Source organism: Chlamydotis macqueenii, chromosome 24 (assembly GCF_036417535.1).
Source record: "Chlamydotis macqueenii isolate bChlMac1 chromosome 24, bChlMac1.mat, whole genome shotgun sequence".
NCBI classification, from domain to species: Eukaryota; Metazoa; Chordata; class Aves; order Otidiformes; family Otididae; genus Chlamydotis; species Chlamydotis macqueenii.
Genome location: NC_141579.1, coordinates 434,472 through 447,707, shown reverse-complemented (window position 1 = coordinate 447,707; position 13,236 = coordinate 434,472). Strand labels below are relative to the sequence as shown.

At 58.8% G+C, this 13,236-nt stretch overlaps 3 protein-coding genes across 9 annotated transcripts; all 3 read left to right on the top strand.

The window, feature by feature from the left end:
* The first annotated feature begins 20 nt into the window (after window positions 1-20).
* PUS3 (pseudouridine synthase 3) lies at window positions 21-7,352 on the top strand. Of its 6 annotated transcripts, XM_086766361.1 has the most exons (7): window positions 421-898; window positions 1,840-1,959; window positions 3,265-3,676; window positions 4,913-5,475; window positions 5,754-5,935; window positions 6,065-6,397; window positions 7,262-7,352. In XM_086766361.1, the coding sequence occupies exons 1-6, from the start codon at window positions 894-896 to the stop codon at window positions 6,376-6,378; spliced, it is 1,596 nt and encodes a 531-aa protein (XP_086622487.1). In that variant the 5' UTR covers window positions 421-893; the 3' UTR covers window positions 6,379-6,397; window positions 7,262-7,352. The 6 variants fall into 6 exon arrangements, with proteins under 6 accessions (XP_086622490.1, XP_086622491.1, XP_086622487.1 ...); XM_086766365.1 differs by lacking the exons at window positions 421-898; window positions 7,262-7,352 and adding an exon at window positions 94-109 and having other exon boundaries at window positions 6,065-6,496; XM_086766362.1 differs by lacking the exon at window positions 7,262-7,352 and having other exon boundaries at window positions 1,868-1,959; window positions 6,065-6,496.
* Window positions 6,900-9,396, top strand: RPUSD4 (RNA pseudouridine synthase D4). The gene is made up of 7 exons (XM_086766370.1): window positions 6,900-7,061; window positions 7,262-7,427; window positions 7,621-7,822; window positions 8,048-8,141; window positions 8,246-8,396; window positions 8,653-8,750; window positions 8,891-9,396. The coding sequence occupies exons 1-7, from the start codon at window positions 6,900-6,902 to the stop codon at window positions 9,074-9,076; spliced, it is 1,059 nt and encodes a 352-aa protein (XP_086622496.1). The 3' UTR covers window positions 9,077-9,396.
* Window positions 9,128-13,181, top strand: PANX3 (pannexin 3). 2 transcript variants are annotated; one of them, XM_086766368.1, is made up of 6 exons: window positions 9,203-9,253; window positions 10,477-10,661; window positions 11,372-11,514; window positions 11,593-11,807; window positions 11,948-12,612; window positions 13,018-13,181. In XM_086766368.1, the coding sequence occupies exons 2-6, from the start codon at window positions 10,481-10,483 to the stop codon at window positions 13,077-13,079; spliced, it is 1,266 nt and encodes a 421-aa protein (XP_086622494.1). In that variant the 5' UTR covers window positions 9,203-9,253; window positions 10,477-10,480; the 3' UTR covers window positions 13,080-13,181. The 2 variants fall into 2 exon arrangements, with proteins under 2 accessions (XP_086622493.1, XP_086622494.1); XM_086766367.1 differs by having other exon boundaries at window positions 9,128-9,253; window positions 10,500-10,661; window positions 11,372-11,807.
* Window positions 13,182-13,236: the final 55 nt, after the last annotated feature.

Genomic DNA, 13,236 nt, shown 5'->3' with positions numbered 1-13,236 from the left:
GCGCCCCCTGGCGGGCGGGCGGACCGCGGCTCCCGGAGGCGGGGGAACCGGATGGGGCGGGCGCTTCCGGGGCACCGGTACCGGCAGCACGGCGGCCCCGGCCCCGCAGGTAGAAGGGTGCGGGGGGTCCCGGCGGGCGGGGGGGGCGGGGTGCCGGCGCTGTGCCCCCTGGGGCTTGAGGGGAGCCGAGGCGAGGCAGAGACCCCCTCATAGAGTTTTAGGGGGATCCCCGGGGTGCTGGGGGGCAGGGACCCCCCCGTCAGGTTTCGGGGGCTCTCTGGGGTGCTGCGGGGCAGGGATCCTGCGGGGAGGGGAGGGGAGGGTCCCCTGCTGCAGACAGAGACTCTGTAGGGTGCCAGCGCTGGTCCCCGTGGGGTTTTGGGGGGGTCTCTGGGGTGCTGGGGGAAGCAGACAACCCCCTTTAGGGTTTCAGGGGGTCCTTGGGGTGCTGAGGACAGGGACCCTGTAGGGTGCCAGCACTGATCCCCGTGGGGCTGGGGGAATAAGGACCCTGTAGGGAGGTGGTACTGCCCCCCAGAGGGTTTTGGGGGGGTCTCTGAGGGGCGTGGGGGGTCCGCAGGGTGCTGGAGAGCCAGGAATCCCCCCAGCCCTGCGAGGTCCCTGGGGGGCCAGACCCCTCCCCACAACGTGGGGTGGCAGCAGGGGTGAGTCCCCCCTCATTCCAGGGTCCCCCCTGTGCTCACCTCCTTCCCGCACCCTTCTCCAGGGTGGGGTTTCGGGGACCTTTTCCGCAGGGCTCCCCAGCCGCTCTCCCCGCCGCGGCTGCACGGCCTTTTCCCGCGCAAGAGCTGCCACTTTGTCAGCCCGTCCCCATACCTGGGGGGGAAATGATTATCATCACCACTTTGTCCTAAAGCTCATTTGTTTTAAAAATGAGGTAAAAAAGGGCGAGGGGCGCCGGGAGTTTGGTGGTGCGGGGACAGGTCTGGGAGAGCAGGCGCTGGTTGAGTTCCGGAGCCGTTTCTCATTAACGCACAGGGCTGTAACAAAGCTCTCCGCACGCTTTATTGAAGGAGCAGACTGCCGAGACGCCGTAAATAAAACCGCCTTGATAGCTCACTCGGCAACCCAGGGGCGACTCCGTCCCCAAAACGGCCCAGCTCGTTATAGTCTGTCTTCTCCTGATATTTGAAAAGTCTCACAGGCTGCGTGGCTTTCCAGCCTTGACTCGGAGAGCCGCTTTGCGTGAGCGGTAGGGAAGGTTTTTCCGAGGCGCTGGGTAGAGTTTTACCCCAGAATTAACCCACCTAGAAGTGCAAAAAGGGGATTTTCCCAGATTATCCAGGACTTTTGAGAAGGAAAGGTAGTCAGGAGAGCAGCCTGTGTGCAGTTAAGACGTGGTTCGGTGTGGAGCGGGGCTTTAGGAGGAGGTGTTTTTTCTGGGGAGGAGGCCGTTGGCCAGGTCCCAGCGCACCTCCCAGCGCAGGGCAGCTCTCTTTTTTTCGGTCGGCACTGCGTAGGAGTTGGGGACATAGAGGCGCTGCGGTTTGCTGGGGAGCTCAGGCCTGCAGAGCATCTGCTCCCGGATGGCCCAGCGCAGTTCTTGTCGCTGATCTTCCCCAGGGATCGAGAATTTTTCCCATTCTCGTTTATATTCGAAATATTTGGCCACCCGGTCGGTTTTGCCCCGGTTACGGCCCAGCGGCTCGAACCGCGGAGGAATGAAGGACTTGGGTTGTCCCACCGCAGCGGTGTACTGAGACGCAGGAGAGCTCCGGCTCCCGAACTCCTCGAGGAGGAAGGAGGGACTGTCCCCACGGGGCCACCGGCGAGGGGATTCGTCGAGGGAGCTGCTGCTGGTCTCTATTTCCCCCTCAGAGATGCTGTTTTCTGCGCTGGTCCTCAGATGAAGCGTTTTCTGCCCCAGGCTCCAAACCTCAGCGTCGCTCTCCGCCTCGCTGCCAACCGACTCATCGGAGACCTCCACTCCTCCGTCAGGTCTGCGCCTCAGCACCTTCCTTTTCATTACCAACCTCCTGGTGCCCCTCCGTTCCTCAGAAAACGGAGGAAGGGCCGGCCGCACCCCCAAATCGAGGGATGCCGTGGCGTAGGGATCGGCACGGGGCCGTGCCCGCTCCTGGCTGCCTCCCTGCGGGGCGTTCAGCCGGCTGAGGGCCGGCGCAGCTGCCAGCTGCTCCTCGTCGTCCGGAGCGGCCCACCTGTACCTGCCTGGTCCCGTCGTCTCCTCCATGATTTCCAAACTGCGTGGATTCTGAAAAAAACCAAACAGTTAATTGTTTTTTGCAGCACATTCGAGCTGGCTAAAGACAAAGGGTGCTCTGACTCCCAGCTCTTTGGGCGTCGACTGAGGCTGCAGTCCATCAGACTCTTTCCCTACAGCAAATTTAAATGCAGCGTGGCTGTAAAGCCCCGAAGCCCCCTCTGATGCAACCCTGAAACTCCTGCTTGAAAAACTAGGCAAAAATTAATTACCTTAAGTGCTAACGGGATGGTGGGCAAACACAGGGCTTTGTAAGTGCCAGGCAGAGGTATTAATGATTTTCTCCGTGGAATTATGCTTTTAAAAACTACGGTATCCGGTGACGATTTAATCTAGGGAGAGCCAAGAGGGTATTTTACTTCCAGAGAGGAGGAAGAGGCTCGGTGTGGTGTGTTTAAGTGTTGGCTGTCGTAGCCCAGTGTGAGTCTGGTTACAGTAAACCTCAAAACCTGCTGTGAAAAGGGATCCGGGCGCCATTTCCACTCAGGACAGAGGTTTAGGGAATCTTTACACCGCAAAGCAGCTTTGGGGGGGGGAAAAAAAAAAAAAAAAGGCAAAAAAAAAAGCAGCAAGTTTTAATCATGCCATTACAAAATGTTGGAGCAGATGGCACGGCGAGATGAGTGGCAGGCATTAGCAGGCTGTCTGAAAGTGTTGATGCTGGCTGAGCGCGGTGCGAAAATGGAAAAGGGCTGCGTGACGGCTCCGCGCGGATAGGAAAAGGCTAGCGGGGAACGTGCTGCTGCCGCGCCTGGGACAACGGAGCGGATCCCGCTGTGCGGCGGCGGCTGGGGGAAGAGGAGTGATTAAAAAGTGGAAAGAAAAAAAATAATAATAAGAGAGACTTGAGCATGATGAAGCTGTCCAAGCTAAGCCCCCTTCCCGTGCTGTGCTAGGAACACTGAGCAGTTAAAAAATAAAGAATTATTCTGTGGGTAAGAATTATTTTACAGAGCAAGACTCGAGGTGTAATAAAAGCCACACAAAAATGCAAACCTCCCGGTTTCCTTCTTTCTCTACAGACCCTCAGGCTCCGAGGCAGTGGCTATGGCCGAGGGCAGCACGGTTACCGATGGAGAGCGGCTCCTGAGGAGGGTGCAGGAGCTGGAAGAGGAGGTGAAGCGGCTGCAGGAGAAGCTCCGAGAGGAGAAGGAAGGTGGTGGGCGAAGGGAGGCTCCTCTGGCCCCCGGGAAAGGCAAGAAGCGCCAGCAACGGCCGTTCGATTTTGGCGCCCACGGCCGCAGACACGTGGCACTGAGGATCGCCTACCTGGGCTGGGGCTACCAGGGCTTTGCCAGCCAGGAGAACACCGGCAACACCATCGAGGAGAAACTCTTCGAAGCCCTGAAGAAGACGCGGCTGGTAGACGACAGACAGACCTCCAACTACCACCGCTGCGGGCGGACCGACAAAGGAGTCAGTGCCTTCGGACAGGTCAGGATCCTCCCCGGGATTCCAGTGAGGGATGGAGATCCAGTGGGATTACTGTCTCACAGTGATGAGCCGAGAGAGCGCAGGTCGGATTTGGGTGTTTTTAAAATCTTTTGAATCTGAAAGCGAGCCTGCTGATGGCTTCCCGCATGTGGAACGATGACTTTAGACCCTGCAAGTGTTTGTTAGTAATTTCTTTTTTTCCATATTAGTGCTAGCTTTTCCCTGTTAGTGCTGGGGTTTTTTTTCCATATTAGTGATAGCATTTTTCCTTATTAGTGCTAGTTTTTTTTTTCCCAGGAGCCTGTTTTGAGAGGATGAAATGCATTTTAGGCTGCAGCTTCCCCAAAGCAGCTGCCAAAAAGAAGGGGAGCTGCCCCTTCCTCTACAGCCACACTTGTTCTTCCTGTTTGGCAGAGCCCTCTCAGCTGATTTAACTTGCTAATCCCACTAAAAAAAAAAAATAAAGAATTGGCTGGCTTCCTGCGGAGTCAGGCAGCTGAATTGCTGCACAGAAGGGTCTGAGGAGAGCTGCAGCTAGCGGAAGGGAGCGTGGGAGTGGGAGCTGGAGGGAGCGGAGCCAGCCGGCCCCGCTCGGTGGGCACGGAGCCACCGGGCGGGCTGAGCCGTCGAGGAGGGCGCGCAGCCCTTCCTGCACCACCACGGCTTCGCTGTCGGGCCCGTCTCTCCTTCCTTCCCGGCTCGGGAAGCAGGAGCTGGCTTGGGTTTTTGCCTCTCTGGGGTGGTTGCGGTTTGGAGGAGGTGGTCAGCTCTCCTTCACAAGATGAGCCACTCATGAAAATAAGGGCAGGGGCAGCCTTTTCTCACACCATTTAAAGTGTTAATTAGCTTTTTCTCACAGCAGGGTTCCCAGGCAGCTGGGCTGTTACTGGGTTTAAGTCATCACCTCCAAAAAAAAAAAAACCAAACAAAAAAAAAGCAAAAAAAGCACATTATATCCTAAAAACAGTGACTAAAGTTGAAGCCGTTTTGAGACCATGCTACGTAGGCAGCCTGCAGCTTTCTATGTGTTATTAAAGGAATCCATAGCATCTGCTGGGAAGCACAGCAGAGGCGCTTGCAGCTTTACCCGCGGGAAGGAGGGGTAAGATCGCCTGGTTTAAGACACCTTCATCCGTAGGAGATCCTGCATTTATTTCACAGCAGTGTAGGAAGACTTGGCTCGAGGCGCCGAATACGCCCATCTGCCATCTAATCCTGGCTTTCCTCCTTTCCCAGGTGATTTCCCTAGATCTCCGCTCCAGCCTGTCAGAGGAGAAGAAGCTAAATGGCCACGAGGGTGACTTGGGAGGCAAAATCGATGGGGAGGAGGAGCTACGCTACACCCACATTCTGAACAGGGTGCTCCCACCTGACATCCGGGTGCTGGCCTGGGCCCCTGTGGAGCCCGATTTCAGCGCCAGGTTCAGCTGCCTCAGAAGGACCTACCGCTACTTCTTCCCCTGCGCCGACCTGGACGTGGCCCTCATGGATGCCGCAGCCCAGAGATACGTGGGGACCCACGATTTCCGTAACCTGTGTAAAATGGATGTCGCCAACGGGGTGGTCACCTTCCAGAGAACAATCCTCAGCGCCAGAGTGACATGGGTGGAGGGAGGAGAGACGGGGCTGCAGGATCCCTTCCGCCTGTGCCAGTTTGAAGTGACAGGACAGGCGTTCCTGTATCACCAAGTCCGCTGCATGATGGCTGTCCTCTTCCTCATTGGGCAGAAGATGGAGAAGCCGGAGATCATCGATGAGCTGCTGGATGTGGAGAAGAACCCCCGAAAACCACAGTACAGGTATGGAGAGCTCGAGGGGAAAAACCTCCTGAGCTGCGTGCAAAGCACTGCTGGCAATCAAAGGGGCCTCTGTGGGAGGTACCTGTAAGGATCCTGTTTTTCTTGCACTTGGGCAAGCTTTTAACCTCAGTATTTGGTTAAAACCAATTCAGGTTTTATCAGAAAAAGGAGTTGTGTAAAAGCCAGGCCTATTTTTGGCAGAAAGGATGGGACGATGAGCTGTTGTGCAAGCCTTTTTTGTCACAGCAACAGGTAACGCCTTCTCTCCTTCTCCCTAGCATGGCAGTGGAGTTTCCGCTCGTCCTGTACGACTGTGAATTCGAAAACCTTCAGTGGCTCTACGACCGCGAAGTGCAGGAATTCAACGTTACACACCTACAGCAGCTCTGGGCCAACCAGGCAGTCAAAACTCAAGTGCTACGAAGCATGTTACGAGGGTTAGATGCTGCTCCCGTAAAAAGTAAGGGATTCTGTTGTGCCAGTACCTTGGGATGGGGACTAACCAGTTTTTAAAAAATGGGGGAAAAAAAGAGGAAAGAGGTAATTTAATAGATTTAAACCAGTGTTGTTTTTTTCAATTGTATCCCAGGCCCAGGGAACAGCATGACAGTGCTCTGGGGAGAGACGAAGCCCCCGCTTCACAGCCAGGTCAGTGGCTTCGTGGAAGGCGTCAAAGCCCGCAGCTACAAGCCTTTACTGGCCCGCCCCAAGTGCGAAGGGCTGGAGGCTCGCATCCGCCATTTTGTGCGAAGGGGTCGCATTGAAACCCCCCGGGGCCTGGGGGAGGACGGAGCCGAGCAGCCCCCCGAGACCAAGAGGAGCCACCACAGCAAAGGCCTGGGCGGCAGCAGCCCTGTGGAGCAGCCCCCCAAGCGGGTCTGCGTGGACGCCGAGGGACAGTGACCGGTCCCCGTGGCAGGAGGTGGCCAGCTCGCCGCTTGGCTTTTCTTTTTTATTGAAAAAAAATATATATAGTCAATTTTCTAGCATTATTTTTATAAATTTCAAGAAATCCTGTGGAGTGCTGCTGTGTCCTGGCCTGGATGGGATGGGATGGGGGGTGCTCAGAGCCCTGCGTTTCGCGGTGGGGTGGCGGGTTGCTGGTCTGTGCTTGCCCATACTGGTCCGCACTGGGCTGAGGCAGCCAGGGCCGGCCAGCCTGCCCACCCACCCGCTCGGCCTCCCCTCGAGGCCCGCACATCCCCCGTACCTGAGAGGGCCCCGGCTGCTCCCGTCCTCCCGCCGCTGCCGTTACCCGCTGCCAACCGTCGCCGGCGTTTAAACAACAGGGCGGGGGCGGAACCGTGCGCCATTGGGCGGCGAGGGTGTCGCTCGTCTGGCCTCCTTTTCCGATTGGACGGGCGGGGCTGAAGTCCCGCCTCCCGCCTGGCCGGAAGGGGGAGGAAAGGAAAGGAAGAAAGAAGATGGCGGCGGCGAGCGGCGGGTCGGGGCGGTTCGCCGCGGGGCTGGGCCGGGCGGTGCGCGCTGCCGCAGGCGGCAACAGGCGGGCGGCGGAGCTGCGGGCCCAGGATCTGGCGGAGAGGCTGCGGAGGAGCGAGGAAGAGAAGAAGAAAAAACAGCGAGAGGTGAGCGCGGCCGAGCCTACAACTCCCGGCGTGCACCGGGGGAGCGGGGTCCTGCCCGGGCCTGGGAGCCGGCAACCGGTGGCGGCGGCGGGAGCGGGCAGGCCTTGCCGTGGGGCCCGAGAGTTTTTCCACCCTGGAGCGGGGGTTTGCGGGTGGGCAAACCTCGCCCCGCGCCCAGCGGCGTTTCCTTCTCTGCCCAGGCCCCCAGAGACCCGGCGCGGGGGCGGCTCCGGGAGCTGGCCGCGCTCAGCAGGCGGCTGCAGCAGGTTCACCCCAACGTCCTGGCCAAAGTGCTCAAGCAAGCGACCGTCTACCAAAACGAGGAGATCGTGGTGATCAACAAACCCTACGGCCTTCCCGTGCACGGTGAGGAAAGGCCGGCCGCGCCAATTGGAAATGGTTGCGTGGCGCGGAGGAAAACCTCTGTCGCCAAGGTTTTCCTTCTCAGGGAGTTTGTCACCTTTAGCTCACCGCCTTCCTCTCGTGTTTTGGGGGCGATTTAAGGCATTCAGGGGAGGTGACCGTCTCTCCTGATTGCCTGGCCTTGTGGGTTATGCAGGCGGCCCCGGGATCAAGAATTGTATCACTGACGTGCTGCCAATTTTGGCCAAGATGTTGGAGAACATGAAAGCCGAACCGCTCCACCTCTGTCACCGGCTGGACAAAGAGACCACGGGCGTGATGGTGCTGGCGCGCAGCAAGGAGGCAGCGGAGAGGATCCGGCTTCTCTTCAAAACTCGTCAGGTGGAGAAGATCTACTGGTAGGAAAGGTTTGGGTGGAGAAGCAGCTTTGAAGAGCCTGTGGGCTTTGAAGAAGGGGCAGAGGGACAGGATGCGGGAACGTGGGGCTTCATGGAAATGGTGGGTGTTTGCTTATCTTCCCTCAAGCCTCTTTTTACGGGGCTGGGTTGCGGGGAGAGGGGGTGAGGGGAGGGTTCCCTTCCTGCTGGAGCGACACCCCACAGACCTCTGGTTTCTCTCCCCAGGGCCATTAGCCTGGGGGACCCCGACCCCGTTGAGGGTGTTGTGGAGATCCCCATCGTGGAGAAGGAGGTGCGGAGCCACCAGTCGCACTACAAGGTGAAGCCGCGCGTCCTCTTGGCCACCGTTCCAGCCTTGTGCCCTCCCCAACACCCCCCTCCCGCTCTTCCCGCCATTCACCTCACCCCTCTTGCTGCGTTCAGATGACGCTGGCCCCCAATTACCGCCTGTCTCCGGAGGACGGAAAGGTGGTGAAAATCCGGAAGAATCGCAACGCCGAAAGTGCTGTGACGCGATACCGCCTTCTGGCTCGTTCTTCCGCCTGCTCTCTGCTGGAGCTCCAGCCTATCACGGGTGAGGCCTGCGGCCGGCCACCCCGGGGTCGTGTTGGCTGCGCTTTCTGCGCAGCTCTGCGGCCAAAAGCGGCACTGGAAATGGCAATTCATCATCAGACGCAACTGAAATCCTTTTCTGGGACAAGGCTCTGGGAACAAGCCACTTCGGGGCGATGGTTTGCTGCCGGGATTATCCGGCACTGAGGGGGGCGGGTGGGAGCCGTGGCCTGGCACAGCTGGTTGTCACCTTTCTGCCCTTTCCCGTCCCTCCTCAGGGGTGAAGCACCAGATCCGGGTTCACCTGGCCTATGGGTTGGGCTGCCCCATCCTGGGGGATCACAAATATTCGCACTGGAGCAAGCTGGCGCCCCAGGTAAGGCAGTTCCTGCGTAGGGGGGAGCAGCCAGAGCCGGATCCAGGGCCAGGCAGCCCCTTTGTGCCCCCAGCTCCCCCTGGGCCGGGATTTTCAAGAGATGGGGTTGTGGAAGGAGACCTTTTCTGTCCTTGCCACAGAAGCTTCCTGAAATCACCTTGAAGAGGCTGAAGCTGGAGCAGAGCAAGGCTCGCCACCTCCCCCTCCACCTCCATGCCCGCCGGCTCTCCCTGCCCCTGGGCGAGCGGATAGACCTCGTCTGCAAACCGCCCCTCTTCTTCGAAAAGACTCTGAAAAGACTGGATCTGGATGTCGCTGATGACTAACAAGGCAGGACGGGAGCAGTACCGTCTTATCTGCACGTCTCCAGCATGTGGTAGCGCTGGGTCTGGCCGCTCTGTGGCAGTGTCTGCCTCGGAACCAGCGGTGTGATGAAGTCTACGGTCTCAGCCGCTTGCCAGCGACCTTTTGCATCGGTACTGGTGTTGTTGGCTTCAAACCAGGTACTTGCCTGTGGTTCTTGCCCTGATATGGTGCAGAAATGTGGCTGGACGCACTGCAGGGCCTCTTGTTTGGCTGGCTGGAAACCGGGCTTTGCCCAGTCCATGTTTTGAACTGAGCAATAAAAGATGTGGATCGTGCCGAGGCGAAGGGTTGCGTGTCAGTCTGTGCTCGGGCCGGGGGGATCTTGGTCGCTGGGCAGGTTTGAGGGCACCAGGGTGCATTCCCTGCCGCTTTGAGGGCCGTTGCTTGTCCCTCCAGAGGTGTTTGGCCGTCTCTCCCTCCTATCCTGCCGCTGTGATTTGGCAAAGTGTGATTTGGCAATGGCTGTGGGGTTTGTTTTGGTTCTTTTTTTCGCTGTGCTGAGAGACTGTGTGGGGAGTTTCTCCACTTGGCTTGGCCGAGTGGCTCCGGGACTCCCTCTCTCCGTGCTGCCAGCAGCGTCAGCGTGGGTTTCTGCGCTCTGGCTGCTGCTGGGAGAAACTTTTCTATCCCAACGCCTCTTCCCATTTCCCCCTTGTTTCTTTCTTGATCCCTCTCCTTCGTGAGCTTGCCTTGAGGCCCGGTTCCTTCCCCCGTGCCCCGATATGGCGGTGAGGGGAGAGACTGAAAAAACTGGGGAACCGCGGCCTCAGAATCGCAGCCGCCAGCGTTCTGGCCTGTCCCCAAAAGCTTGGGGCTGGGCACCAGGACTTTCTCCAGCCCCTGGAGGGGGGTTTGTGGCTGGTTTGGGTGCTGGAAAGGGCTCTTTGTACGGGGCCGCCCTGTACCTGGCTGGGGGCTTTTCGGTCCCTGTCCCTTGCCTCCCAGCTCCTCGCACAAGGTGAAAATAGCTGGGAAGCCCCACGCCCCTCAAAGGCGCCGCCCGAAATACATCTGCTGATGAGAGAGGGACGTAAAACCACGAGGAGCCGGGGAGCGGCTGTGGCTGGGGAGGAACGCCGCCTTCCCAGCCCAGTGCCGCGGCTGCGATGTTGTTTTTTGTTTCGTTTTTTTTCTATTTTGGGGCATGCTATTTGGGAAAAGGCTTCCCCTTGTAATTATGAGTCAATTTAACGTGCCGTCTAAGCTGTCATTTACAGCCGCACGGTATGAGGCGTTTGGCGAGTGATTCTTTCAGCCCTACAAAGTCGCTCCTCGAGCCAGGCATGCCTTAGACGACACCAGAGCCCCCGGGCAGCGGCAGCAGCAGCAGCGGTCACCGTCGTCTCCTCTTCCTCGACAGAAAAATGTCCCTCTCGCACACAGCCGCTGAGTACATGCTCTCTGATGCGCTCCTCCCGGATCCCGGTGGTTCCCGAGCCAAGGGCCTGCGGTTGGAGCTGCCGAGCGATCGCCTGCTGAAGCTTGTCACCGTGGGGTTGCCCCTTTTCCTCGTCTCGCTGGCTTTCGCCCGGGAGTTCTCTGCTGGTGAGTCGTGGCTTTTGCAGCAGAGGTGTTTGGGTTGCGGGTAACTGCCGTTCGGCTAGCGCTGCAAAACCCTTGTGTTTGCACCGGCGCGGTCGCAATCTGAGGTGAGGCAGCCTGGAAATGCTGGTTCAGGAACTCTTCTTTCTGGAGGATATTTATTGATTGGTTTTGATGGGTTATCGGTCCCTGGGAAAGCCTGGCTACAGCCGTGCTAAACGCCAGGAGCAGCGGTGAATCGATGCCCTGCCTCAGCTGCTTTGCCCCCAGCACCTTTGGGTGCCGCAGGGTTGCTTCCGAGGAGGAGAAGGGTGCTGGCAGGGCGGCGCAGGGGACATGTCTCGCCGGGGTTTGCGAGGGCAGCACAGAGGGCTGCACTGAAAGCGCATTGCGACCTCGGGCTAAATCTGGCTTTGGCCGCTGCCCCCGGGGATTTGGTTTGGCCCCGGTTTCTGGGCAGTCTGTAATTCCCCTGCCGTGTACTCGTGGCTGTGCTCAAAGGGGTTTGTGTTCGGGAAGCCATGGAAAAGTCCTCACCGGAAAACACAGCGGTGGGGAAGGACAACTACGCAATGACTGTGAAAAAGGCTTTTTTTAAATCAAAGCGATGCCTTGGATGTAATCGCCCTCCCGTAACGTGTCAGCACCTGGCTGCAGAGCTCGTGCTCGCCCGACATCTGTGGCCGAGCTTTGCCCTTTTTTCCTCGCCCCAGGCTCGCAGATCAGCTGCTTCTCTCCCACCAACTTCACGGGGAAGCAGTCCGCCTATGTCGACATTGCTTGCTGGGACTCCCTCCTCCACCACGGTTTCGACGCCGAGGGACACACCGTCACCAAGTCCCTCTGGGCTCTCAAGGTACGGGGTCAGGCTGACGTCTGGGTGCCCTCAGGTCCCACCCCAACTGCTCAGCGCCCGCTCATCTCCTTCACCCAGGTCTTTCCCTACTCGCTGCTGGTGGTGGCGGTGCTCATGTACCTGCCCTACCTGCTGTGGCGTTACGCGGCCGTCCCCGCCCTCCACTCCGACCTCCTCTTCATCATCGACGAGCTGGACAAATCCTACAACCGCTCCGTGCGCCTGGTGCAGCACATGAGGAAGGTCCAGCAGGCCAGCGCCGAGCCGGAGCAATTCTGGGAGGAATACGAGAGGTGAGGCCGCCGGGCAGACTCAGCTGCTCACCCGAGGCGTGGTGTTGTGGCTGCAACTGCGTTCAGGCCGGGCTGCGGTGAAGCGACTGTTTGTGGGGAGGGGTGGTTCTAAGTCCCCGCTGTGTCCCCTCTGTCCCCAGGGCCCGCCGGGAGAGGTACTTTGAGTTCCCCTTGCTGGAGCGCTACCTCACCTGCAAGCAGCACACCCACTCCCTGGCCTTCATCTACATCCTGAGGAACCTGCTCCTGCTCTTGTTCTTGGCTGCCACCTGCCTCTACTTGGTCTTCCTCCACCTCAACATCTTCTTCCAGGATGAATTCAGCTGCTCCATCAAAATGGGGCTGCTCCAGGCGGAGCCCCACGTCCCTCTATTCATCCCCTGCAAGCTGGTCGTCTTCTCTGTCTTCCAGCTCACCAGCCTCTCGGTTGGCGGCGTCTACATCCTCCTTGTACCCGTCGTCATCTACAACGCCCTGCAGCTCTGCCAGTGGGACAAGGGGCTGCTCGCCATCTACGAGATGCTGCCCGCCTTCGACCTCCTCAGCCGCAAGATGCTCACCTGCCCCGTCAACGACCTCAACGTCATCCTCCTCTTCCTCCGGGCCAACATCTCCGAGCTGACCTCCTTCGGCCGCCTCAACGCCGTGAACGCCTTGAGGGAAGCCGCCGCCAGCGAGCAGGACATAGATACTGTCGTCGACTTCATGACGCTGCTGGCCGGCCTGGAGACCGCCAAGCCCAAACACCGCATTTGTAACCCCGAGGCCGACGGCGATGCGCCACTCTCCAACGGCGGGACCCTAGGTAGGCTTTTTCTGTAGAGAAAACTTCTCTTCGCTTTTCCTCTTGGCTTCCGTGCCGCCAGATCCCACCCTGGGGGCGAGGCCAGATCCATCCACCGCAGCCCTAAAACGTGAAGGTTTTTTGGGGAGGTCACTGGCTCCATTTACAGCCAGGGACGGGTTCTGGCAGCCGGGACACGATGCTACCGTGAGCCCACGTGTGGGCAGGAGTTGCTATAGGGGAAAAAGGGAAAAAAAAAAAAAAGCAAACCCAGCTTGAGATGTATTTCGCATCCTCGTTGGCATGGCAACTGCAGGGCTAGCACAACTGGCTCTCGGGCTAGTCGCACGCCGGCGGACAAAGCCCAAGAGCCCAGTTTGTGATTGCCCAGTGAATTAATTTTCTCCTCTTCCTCCCCTTGCCCAGAAATGAAGCCCAGAGTGGAAGTGATGGGAAAAGCCTCCCGGGATTCGCTCGGCTCTGCCTGACTCCAAGAGCAGGCGGGGTGGCTGCTGCCCAGTTGCTCTGCTGGGATCCCGTTTGATCCAATTCCGCGTTGCGCGAGCGCATTAAACTCTGGTTTTGGTACAGCCTGGCTGGGTGAGGTCTGTAACGCGGCGGCCGGGCTGAGCTCACCTTCTTCCC

What these genes read in the sequence shown, in the direction of transcription:
- PUS3 (XM_086766361.1), top strand. An exon ending in GAGTCAGTGCCTTCGGACAG is followed by an intron (nt 3,677 to 4,912) that starts GTCAGGATCCTC and finishes CTCCTTTCCCAG; the next exon opens with GTGATTTCCCTAGATCTCCG. An exon ending in CCCCGAAAACCACAGTACAG is followed by an intron (nt 5,476 to 5,753) that starts GTATGGAGAGCT and finishes CCTTCTCCCTAG; the next exon opens with CATGGCAGTGGAGTTTCCGC.
- RPUSD4 (XM_086766370.1), top strand. Translation starts at nt 6,900, where the DNA reads ATGGCGGCGGCGAGCGGCGGGTCGGGGCGGTTCGCCGCGGGGCTGGGC. An exon ending in CTACGGCCTTCCCGTGCACG is followed by an intron (nt 7,428 to 7,620) that starts GTGAGGAAAGGC and finishes TGGGTTATGCAG; the next exon opens with GCGGCCCCGGGATCAAGAAT. An exon ending in GGAGCTCCAGCCTATCACGG is followed by an intron (nt 8,397 to 8,652) that starts GTGAGGCCTGCG and finishes GTCCCTCCTCAG; the next exon opens with GGGTGAAGCACCAGATCCGG.
- PANX3 (XM_086766367.1), top strand. Translation starts at nt 10,511, where the DNA reads ATGCTCTCTGATGCGCTCCTCCCGGATCCCGGTGGTTCCCGAGCCAAG. An exon ending in TTCTGGGAGGAATACGAGAG is followed by an intron (nt 11,808 to 11,947) that starts GTGAGGCCGCCG and finishes CTCTGTCCCCAG; the next exon opens with GGCCCGCCGGGAGAGGTACT. An exon ending in CTCCAACGGCGGGACCCTAG is followed by an intron (nt 12,613 to 13,017) that starts GTAGGCTTTTTC and finishes CCCCTTGCCCAG; the next exon opens with AAATGAAGCCCAGAGTGGAA.